Below are 11,180 nucleotides of genomic sequence, written 5' to 3'. Positions count from 1 at the left end.
TCCTTTGTGGTCATCTTCTTGTTGTCGGATTGGCAACAGTTGGCCTTCATAGCTAACCAAGAAACTGACCAAATCAGCAATTGATGCACTTCCTTTGCCATGGATCATGTTGTTTCGCAGGTGCCAAACTCTCCAGAGTAAATACATAACATGTGCCTTTTCTGAACACTGCGAACTATCCAGCAGCACTAACAGCCAGTCCGGCCCTGTATATGCAAAACTCGTTTCAACCGGCAATAGCCAATGTGTTCTCATTGCCTCCCGTAAACCTCTAGCTAGAGTGCACTCCACCGTACATGAAACCCGTTCTCTTCAGCCATCCCGCAGATCGGGCATATGCCACTCTGTTCTATCTTTCTCTTTCTCTTAGGGCAGGGGAGAGCTCCCCGTTCCTGGTTCTCCTGTAGCTGGATTCCCCGGAACCACAAGAATCCTGGTTCCCAAAAAGTTTTTCCCAAAAACATCACATCGAATCTTTGGATACATGCATGAAGCATTAAATATAGATTTTTTAAAAAACTAATTGCACAGTTAGGGGGGAAATCGCGAGACGAATCTTTTGAGTCTAATTAGCCCATGATTTGCCATAAGTGCTATAGCAACCCACATGTGCTAATGACGAATTAATTAGGCTCAAAAGATTCGTCTTGTGATTTCCACGCGAGTTATGAAATTAGTTTTTTTATTCGTGTCCGAAAACCCCTTCCGATATCCGGTCAAACGTCTGATGTGACACCCAAAAATTTTCTTTTCGCGAATTAAACAGGCCCTTATTTCCCCAAGTGGGCAATCTGTCCTGGCTAGCTTCCATGCAAAAATTCTCACTTTTGGTTGAGCATTTGTTTGCCATATATTCTTCCAAAGCTTCCTTTCACCATTTGTCGCCGTGCTAGATGAAGATTCCACACGAGCCTTCCCTGATTGATTCCATGCTAACCTATAGGCGCTCCTGACAGTGAAAATTCCTGTCTTCTCAAGATGCCATGCTGGAAAGTCCGACATCTCCCTTCCAGGTATTTTGATCTTCAGAATTTCGGATGCATCATTTTCCTGGACTATGTCACACCCTGAAAATCGCTATATTATAAATTGTTGTAAAAAAAGGAATTTTTAGAATTTATTTAATAATTAAAGTAAGTGTTTGAATAAAATATATGAAAATTTTGAACATTAAATTGATATAGATAAAACTTTATTAAATATTTTTAGTGTCCAAATATTTTCTGGATTTTTCCCGGAATTATTTGAGCATTATAAGTATTTTTAATAAATGAAACATCATTTCAGCAATTATTTAAATTAAAAAGTCAATCAAAATCCACTTCTTTGTCTCGGGCCGAATCCGGCCCATTCCCTTCCTTCCTCTCTCTTCCGCCGGCCCAACCCGAGCCTGCATCTTCTCTTCCTCTCTCTGACGAAGTTCTATTTGCCTTCCTCCTTCAATCGGGCCGAGGAAATGAAGCCCGGAAATAAGTCTGTTTTGTCCCCCTCTGCTACAGTGTCGCCCCTAACCTCCAGCCGGCCGATATCCTCCCTGCCGTGCCCGTGTACAGCGCCGCCTCCCCATCAAATTCGTCCTCTCCGTTGCTCCTATTTCCAAATTAGTTGTGGGAATGGAATCCTCTCAATCTCCTCTTCATTTCCCCCAAGAAATCCCCAAAAGTTTATATGGAAATTCTTTCCAATTTCGCGGATCAAATCCTTCCTTTTTCCGGCGAACCCTACCTAATCCGTCGCCGATTCCATCCGTTCCCGAGCCGATCTCTCCCTCTTCCGGCTATAAATAGCATCCCCTCGGCCTCCTCTTCCGTTTGCCTCAAGTCCCAAGCCGAGCCGTCGCTTGTAGCGCCGCCGCCGCCTTGCCCTAGCCGCCGCCGACGCCGGTGACCCTCCAGCCGCGTCGCGCCGCCTCCTCGGTCGACCCCGACCTGCGCCGTCGCCTCCCTCGGCTTCGCAAGGGTGAGAGCTACCCCGGCCACCCGTTCCCTTGCGCCGAATCTCGCCGGAATCGCTCTCCCCGCGCTCGCCTTCTCTCTCCACCTCCGGCCGCCGCTCCAGCAGCCCCGCGCCGTCGCTGTGGTCGTCGCCTTCGGTCGCCGCTGCCGCCGTTGAGTTTGCGAGGAGAAGAAGACCGGCCTCCACTTCCCCATCGTCGAAGACCCCGGGAAGCCCGTCGTCACCGTGAAGCCGATCTGTTCCATCTTCAGCCGCGCCGTTCGTCGCCGTCCATCGCCGCCTTCACTCACCGTCACCACCCTCGGGATCGCAGGACCGAGGTGAAGACCGTCCGCCCTTCGGTTGCTGCCTCTCGTCGCCGGAAAGCCGTCGCCATCGTCAACCCAAGGTCGCCGCCTCGTCGCCTGCCATCTCCCTCGCCGTCTGTGGTCGCGTAAGTGGTGGTAAGGGTCGCCTTGATCTCCTCTCTCTCCCGGTGCCCTTCGTTTGCATCTTTGTACCGTGGTTCGCTGGTAACTGCCGTTCCCGTGCTTGCGGTCGTCGATCCTGCATGGCAGCCATGTCATCGCTGGCATCAGCGCCATCTTGACCATCCAAAATTAATATAAATTTGTCATCTCTTTTCAATGACATATTATTCCTTTTTAATATATGTCATCTACTAAATATGATCTAATCTTTTTCCGGAGGATGTTTTAATCTTCTGTCTCAGCTATAAATCATTTGTAAATTGTTTAATCAATTTGGAATAGTCTTTTCTTTAATAGGTTTAATTGGAATTAAATCTTGTAAAATTCATATCTAATTCATACGAACTCGGAATGAGGTCGTTCAAGTCTCATAATTCATCTAAATTCAAACTCTACCCTTATGAACTTTAATTGTACTGTTCATTTGGTTTTTATTAGTGTTTTTCCTTGTTTTGCGTTTTAGGTTTAGACTTCCCGTTGTTTCGGAGGATCGTTCGTTCGTTGGAGAAGTTCCTGAAGACGAATTGAAGACGCTTGTTTGTAAGGCAAGTCACACAGATCCCCCAAACAACCCTTTGAGCATGTTGAACCTGTTTAAAGCTATTGATTTATTTCAACTTATGCATTGTTTTCGAATGTCATTGGGTGGTGAGCCTTTCCCATTTAATTATGGCCAAAGATGACTTTATTTTCCTATGGGTTATAATTTGACTAGCATGGACCTTATATATTGGATTGGTTCAGCTAGATGTTATTTATAGTTGCTTAGCCGTGCTTAGAAACATTAGCTCATTAATGGGATAAATCATGCTTCACTATCACTTATGGATATTTAATGGAAGCTCACGATGGTCAATCGTGATTGGTTAATTAATTAAATTGTCAACTAAAACTTGATAATGGTGGGTTGTGAGCACATGGTTTTGATGGTCGTGCTCATGACAATTAAGGACCGGTTCATGAGTTTCGGTTGTGAAACATTAACCGTGCCAACCACAAGCCAGTATGGGCAACGGCTTTACCTTTTATATAGCATGGTTCATTGCGGAGCACTAGACTGAGAAGTGGCGGAGATAAGCCCACGGGGGTCGCTGGGGAGTCCATACCTTGTTTATAAGGGGGTGATTATGATCCAGGAACGGTGCACTGTGGTGGATTGTGTTGTGCGAGGGGTACTGTCACAGCTCCTTTCCGAGGTACCGTGGTGGTATTGAGGCGCATGGTGACATGTCGTGGGGCTGTGTCTTGTGGGTACAGTGGTACACCTCTGGCCAGAGTAAAACTATTCGAATAGCCGTGCCCGCAGTTATGGGCGGGTCTAACAATGTCTTTCGTGATTAGTCTCACACTTCTCACCATAATAAAAGATGCTATAACTGATAATAATTTGATTAGCTCCTGGTTTGGAATGGTACATTCCTGGTTTGGAGATAGATCTGTACAGCCGGGTATGGTTGTTCAGGATGGTTGGGCCTGTGCAGCATGGGTGTGTTGTACAGTGTTGATTAATATTGATGATTAATTGCTCTACTGTTTTACAATTCTCAAAAGTTTGCTAAATGCTGCTTTTGCAAATAAGCCCTATATTATACCATTCTTTGGTATCCTTGTGCACTTGCATATTTGTTGTGTGGCTTGCTGAGTATGTCATATGCTCACCTTGCAATAACCATCAAACCTCAGTTGAAGAAAAAGGATTCAGAAGGAGAAGACGTTTGGCTCATACCCCAGTTGAGCTGCCTGTGGGAGTGGAGCCGGAGCTTCGCTAGATTTTATTTTCCGCTGCAGTTTTCTTCATGGTGAGAACTAAGTGCCTCTTAAGTAAGTATTTATCGTTTTAGTTAATTTGATGAATCTGTATATTAAATTGTCAGTTTGTGTACCTTGGCTGATTCCTGGACGAGGATTTAATGCACAAATTAGTTCGGAAATTACTAGTGAATTTCTGGGCGTGACACATGTCTGATTAAAGGCTGATTCCACGTTTTGGTTTCCGGCAACATGAGCTCATGTACATACGTGAGACGATTCCAGGCCTTCTTCTACAGAATCACTGGGTTTTCCCTATGTGCAACCCATTGACTCCTCTAGATTTTAATTTGGTGCCCATCTCCAACTATCCATATCAAGTCTTTCTTCAACAACTCTAGTCCATACTCGATGCCCTTCCAAGTCGGCGATGAACTTGAAGGGAAGGCCGTGTCAATTAGTGATCCATTTGGATAGTACTTCACCTTTAGCACCCAAGCACATAAATTATCTGGATTATCGAACAGTCTCCATGCCTGCGTTGCTAGTAAGGCTTGGTTAAAGCATCTAATGTCCCGAAAACCAAGTCCTCGGAATAGTTTGGGACTCATTAACTTTTCCCAACCAATCGAGTGTACCTTCCGTTCTCCTTTATCATGTCCCTACCAAAAATTTCTCACCATCTGTTCATACTCCTCACAAAATCTTTCCGGTATTTTGAACACATGCAAAATTCGCTTAATTAGTTGATTAGTTGATTGTCTGCATTGCAGACGTCCCATGTTGTTGCTTTCAGCTAAAACAGTTCAGTTCCGGTAAAAGTTTCAGAAGGAAATATATGGTAGGAATTGAACTGTTTGGCCACCATTGCATAAGCCTGCGAGCTCAACCTATTGTTTGCCAATAAAACTCTAAATGCTTTGTTGGGCTCTTCAAAGATAGATAGTTACCATTTTCAGAAATACATGTCCTACAAGCGATTTTGCTTGTTCCAATTACAAAATCCAGACAGAGAAATATCAAAAGCAATACCAGCTTAATCAAAACAAATGATACACAGAGCGGATTATGCATGTACCCTCCAGCAGCAATAACAACAGATCAAATACGGTTCTCCGTATCACTTCATCCTCATGTAATAATTAAGAGATTTGCTTCGGTACAACAAAAAGTATCTCGAGGTATCGGTACCTCACGGTACTAAATCATTCAACGGTGCAATCCATCCACTGGCCATGCCTGGAGCTGAACGTTCCTCCACCGTGCCGTATCGCAAATTTCTTCATGATCATCTGCACGCAGGAATTCCACTCCGAGGCCATCTGCTTGACTGACATGGACGGCGGGAGCTCACGCAGCGCGCAGTGAAAAGCCGCACTGACCATGCCCGAGATCTCGCCGAACATTCCTCGCCGCTGTTCATCTCCATCATCGTTGTTGTTCGAGACCACCGGAGAACTTCGAGGGTAATCAGCAGGGACGAATAGTTTCACCGGCTTGACAGGAGACGTCCCATATGCTGCAAATAGCTGCTTCATGTCTAGTGCAAGAGACACTGCAGTGTAGCTGAATTCAATCTCTGTCCCACCATCTTTCTCACCGGCGATTCTAACCACGGTATCGATCAGCTTGGCGTTCATGGCGTCGATCTCGTTCGCCAGGGCACTGTTAACATGCCGTGTTTTCTGCCTCTTGACGTCCGTACGGTCATCCTCTACACTGTGCCGCAGAGCGTTGATTAGGCGGTCGATGGGCTTCTTCTTGGCTACAACTGATTCAACCCTGCATCGCAATTTATCCTCTGATTGGCCTATCACGTTGTCATTGCGGTTTTGCCGACGAGCTGACGATGGAGTTCTGTCAGTAATTCTTTGCCTCGGCAGGCCTGCAGGTTGCTCTTGCTGATTGTTATGACGATTTGCATTCATCTCATTAATTTTAGCTTTTGTTTCCCTGTAGAATCTGAGTAGGCTATGTATGGAGCTTTCGTACTTGCAGAATTTCACCTTCATGCCTTCATCGATGCTGCTCTTCTGGAGCTGCAATAAATCCAGAGCACTCCTAACCGCATCCTTGAGCTTTGTTATCCGCTTGTATTGGTCAGCTTGCTTTTTAGGTAGTGACTGCAACTGTTCTTCTGTTTTTTGGCAATTGTGAAGTAAACGGTCAAAATCCGTAAGCTCGGAAAAGAAAGAGTTCTTTAAAACGCTGATCTTCTGAAACATTTCCTCCCTCCAATTCACTTCTCCAACACCAGTGATCATCTGTACCCTTGCAACATTGCTCTGCCATCCTCCATGTGTTTGGTGATGATTATTTGACATCAAATGCGGCTGCTGCTGTGGCTGTGGCTGTTCTTGCATAACTGTAGTAGGCAGCCTCGTTTGATTTCCCATCTGCCCTTGATGCTGCATACCTGAAGAAGACTGCGGTCGCTCCAAAATAGCCATCTTCGTTGATATTTTAGAAATATAATCATCAATGCTGCTGGTCTCATTGAATACCCTGTCCTCAAATGCCCGCAAAGAGTTGAACTCTGCACCATAATGTCCTGCCAATTTCTCTCTGATTGAACAAAAAGAATAGGGTTCAGAAATTCAGATAAATGTCGACAAAAAAAATTGATGCCACAATGAGATCCTACCTAGTGTCATGTTATATGTTTCCAGAACCTGTTCCTACTATGTCTATACCTGCCTGATGAACAAGTAATTAAATGATTCCTCATAAACACGTGATTTTGTTACACACAGAATGTATCACCACACACGCTCAATGCAATTTTCCAATTTCAAAGGAAGTACTGAAGCAATCCAGAAGGAAGTAAAGGACTGAGATCATACATCAAAGCAGACAAAATTAAAGCTTTTGATGCAACTATTTGTTGACTTTAAGCGACAAAGAGAGAGATCGATAGATAGAGAGAGAGACAGAGAGAGGAGAGCGAGAGAGAGACCGGGAGAGAGAGGAGACCGGGGAGAGACCGAGTCCTCCTCCCCTTATCTGCCTCAAGAGGATAAGGACCAACAGCTTAGCTCTGCTCAGTTTTTATACGCACCTATAATATATTATAAGTGTCGGTTCTTTAATTATCTAGCAACTATATATTGGTATCGGTTTTTTTTGTGTTTTCAGCTTGCAGAGGTGAAAAAGATCTATAGGTGCCAGTTTTAGCACTTCCACGGCACCTATAGTGCCGGTCTGTACGTGCTTTTATGTAGTAGGGAACATTTAGGTTGTGTTCAGTGGTGGGTGTTGGGAACCCATAACCCACACACGGAAAACAGAGCGTTCTATTAGCGCGTGATTAATTAAGTATTAGCTCTTTTTCAAAAATGGATCAATATGATTTTTTTAAGCAACTTTCGTATATAAACTTTTTCAAAAAAACACACACCGTTTAGTAGTTTGAAAAACGTATGCGCGGAAAATGAGAGGGAGAGTTGGGAACTCCTGCATCGAACACAGCCTAAACGAAGCACGATATGTCGATATCCCAATGAGCAACCAATATTTTACGCTGGTGCATAAAAGCACATTATGGAATGGAGGTGAGCCATGTACAACTCACCGGTGTAACGCATCATAGCCTAAGAAAAGCTGCAATGGTAGGAATTCTATCAGAAGATTCATGACCCAGAGAGAGAGAGCGCGCCCGCTAGGATCCACCATTAATTGTAGCTTGAGAAACAAGATGAGAGGAGAAGGGGATGGGATGGGAATGTCCGGATGTACGTGGATACGGACATCCTATCCTAGGTTTCTATCCTAGGTTGAGTTATTTTAGGACGGATGGAGTATTTATTTGACACTTCTAAAAAAATATGTTTTTCTGCGATTAAAAGTATATGATTTTTCAATAAACTACCTCTTATTCTAAACTGCTCATTTCAATTTTATTTTATTTTATTATTACACAACAATGCACATGCAAACTACATCACTACACACTTAGACGAATGTGCCTCTAACACACGCTTAAAAGACATAAACGGAAATCAGCGGTATATTTCTGATCTTACTATAACCATGCTAAAAGTCGACCTGCATTTGCATAGTATTCATGGACATTAGATTTGAACTCTAATGGGTAAAGTCATACACATACAACTTCACCATCACCATCTATCTTAAACTGCGGCTATGTGTACTGATCCGCCGATAAATCCGAAGTCTGAAAAACAGAAATTCACCAAAAGATGAAACGGAAAGAAGGCACGTGAGTCCATGTTGAAAATTTTACTTGCTTATGAAATACTGAACGGGAAAGGCATGGATGGGTGACAGCAATTTGATTTCTGTGTCCACATTAGACACCCGGAGGAAAGCATTATTTTTGTTTAATTTAAAGTAGTTGACAACGAAATTGTTGAGAAATATATATGTATGATCTCATCCATCCGATGGAATAGGCATTGCGGTTGGCCATGCCCCCCATTACCACAACCGGTAGAGAAGGAAATGAGGCGGCCACGCCCCTTCTCTCCTTCGGCACTTCTTGACAACTGGCACGATGGATTGCACTTTGCACCCAGAAGCGGGGCCACCACCAGGCTTGCACGGGCAGCCGCCCAGGCTCGCCATCAAATACACCATTGAATTTTTATTATTTTGAAAGGATTAAAGTTAGAAATATTTTAGCAAATACTAGATACTCCGAGCTTTTTCCTAGCTAAACATTAATAATCAATCAAGAGCAGTTCAATTTAGCTAAGTAGTTTGCCCTGGTTTGAAAATTTCCTAGCTCAGCCACTGTTTGCGCCCCTGCGGTACCGACCGTATCCCCTTATATAAATTGAACATTACAATCAATGAGAATCAAACCTCTCTCGCACCCTTGTACCGCAACATAAATCATGCAACTTTAACAGTTCAGTCAAGAGCAGTTCAATTTAGCTGCATGAATGTTTGACATGGCTTTTTCCAAGAGCCAAGCCAAACACCGATTCTGGTTCTTTTTCCAAGTCAAACCACATATCTAATTCAGCTTTCATATTCTTTTAGCGCGCGTTCTACAGTACACATAGCATCACAAATTTTACGATTATGTTAACACACATAGTAGTATAGCATTAATTATAATAAATCTCTGTCCTTGCTAAACTTTTATGAAAAGCCCCCACCTACTGATCACATGCCAGTAATATTCATAGGCATAACAGTTTTTTTTTTATTATGCATAGGAAGGAGAGGAAAGAAGAAAATAGCTAGTACTAAGACGATGCAGCCGAGAGAGAATCATTATTATATGTATAAAACTAGAAAGCCGTAGTGTTTGGTAACCTACTACGCGTTCTTCTCATCCCACCGATCGCGCGAGCTTGCTAGCTATGCCGCAACATGCACCGTCCGATCGAAGCGTTCCTGCTTCACTGCGATCCGGCCGTCCACGAGCACAAGCTTGATTAATTTCTGCTGGTTTAATTTGTTTGCAGCAATGAGGCTGACGCGTTAATCATTTTGGGTGACGTTACCAGCTGAGGTATGTGATCTACATCTTGCGTTCCAAGTTTCAAAAGCCTCGCTCGATCTTGAGCTTTTGATCAATTAGCTCTTGCTGGCAGCTCTAAATCAACGAGCACAAGCTTGTTGGCTATAGCTCTTAACTACCCTCCTGGCGAGCAAAATATATCTAATCTTAGCCGTTTAGTGATAAAAATCCTTTCAAAAGTAGTAGATGTAAATCCTCAATCAAGAAAAAGTAACGAAAATTAACCCAAAATCAAGGCAAATCGATCGATTTGTAGGCAACGCAAAAACAGATACTCCGCTCTAAGTAGTAGGAGAATCTTCTAGTATAGGGCGTGGAGCTAGCATGGAACAATTCGAAGGAATTAATCAAGAAACTGGAAAGAAACCAATAATTATGCAACAACAAAATTCATCACAAGAACAGCGGGAAAAAAAGCTGCAGAAGCAGCAAAAGTAATTCACATAATTGGATGAGGGATTATTAGAGAAATACTACTCACATATTCTTGAGTACCCAGCTGCGCATGGCGTGCCTCGACTGATCCAGCAACGATCCGCCGCCTGCAGCCGCCATCGGAAGCGAGAACGACGACAACAGAGCAAGAGGTCGAGCTAGCGTGTGCAAATGGCGGCAGCGTTGCTGGTCGAGGCGGCGGAGTCAACCTACTAGGCAGCGTGGTCTCAACTCTCTCTAGGGCAGACGATAGCTGTGGTTACATTGCAGAGCTGGTCGTGGTGGGCGAGATAGCTAATTTGCAGCTAGCCGCGCGACCACCACCCCGCGTTTTCCATTTCGGCCCAGGTGACGCCAGACCGCGCGCGTCCACTTTCCGTCTTGGGTTTTCTTTTTTCAGCCCAGCCCGCGAGATCAGTTCAGCCCATCTGTCTAAATTTTATATACATACTTATATAAACTTTTTGAATCTCTAAATATACAAACTTTGCATACGTGTTTACATTTTTTATACATCAAAAGTATGCGTATATATAAAATACACTCACACACACATATACACGTATGATATGTGCATCTGCTTCCTCCGCACGCCACCACCTTAATTTGCTCCCTCTGTGCGCAGTGTCACCACCGCTGCTCCCTTCGCACGAGCGCCGCCCCTTCTATCTCCGCGCGCCGGTGACGTCGCTCCCTCCTTCTCCTGACCAGTTCATTGCTGCTTCTCCCTTCACACACATCGTCGTCGCCCCTACTCCCTCCACGTGTGCCGCCGCCCTCTTCTCCCTCCACATGCAGGTGACGTCGCTCCCTCGTTCCCCGCCCGTCCACTACGCCAGCCTCCTGATATGAAAGGGGATGAGAAGAAAGTTAGAGATAGGATTGTTGTGTACTCATGGGCATTTTGGTACTTTTGGCTAATAAATGCATGCTTTTTTTTAAGACAAAACCTTAATGTGTAATGGAAACACGGCCAAACAACAACGTCAATTTTGAAAAATAGGATCAAATGCAAACTTGAAAAAGTGAAGTTAGATTGGTAGTTTACCCCTAAACCGTTAAAAATGTTTCACTTTAGT

The 11,180-nt window shown here is 44.1% G+C and overlaps 1 protein-coding gene across 1 annotated transcript; it reads right to left on the bottom strand.

Annotated features, from left to right (window-relative positions):
- Positions 1-5,094: 5,094 nt before the first annotated feature.
- LOC4351882 (uncharacterized) lies at positions 5,095-10,368 on the bottom strand. The gene is made up of 2 exons (XM_015763409.3): positions 10,148-10,368; positions 5,095-6,740 (listed from the first exon to the last, which is right to left on the bottom strand). The coding sequence occupies exons 1-2, from the start codon at positions 10,219-10,221 to the stop codon at positions 5,381-5,383; spliced, it is 1,434 nt and encodes a 477-aa protein (XP_015618895.1). The 5' UTR covers positions 10,222-10,368; the 3' UTR covers positions 5,095-5,380.
- Positions 10,369-11,180: the final 812 nt, after the last annotated feature.

The sequence above is a fragment of the Oryza sativa genome, chromosome 12 (assembly GCF_034140825.1).
Source record: "Oryza sativa Japonica Group chromosome 12, ASM3414082v1".
NCBI classification, from domain to species: Eukaryota; Viridiplantae; Streptophyta; class Magnoliopsida; order Poales; family Poaceae; genus Oryza; species Oryza sativa.
Note: the sequence above shows the minus strand (reverse complement) of the source record. Positions and strands in the feature narration are given on the sequence as shown.

Coding starts and splice junctions, on each gene's coding strand:
- LOC4351882 (XM_015763409.3), bottom strand. CDS start 10,221: ATGGCGGCTGCAGGCGGCGGATCGTTGCTGGATCAGTCGAGGCACGCC. Junction 6,741..10,147: donor AGCTGGGTACTCAAGAATAT/GTGAGTAGTATT, acceptor TTGTTCAATCAG/AGAGAAATTGGCAGGACATT.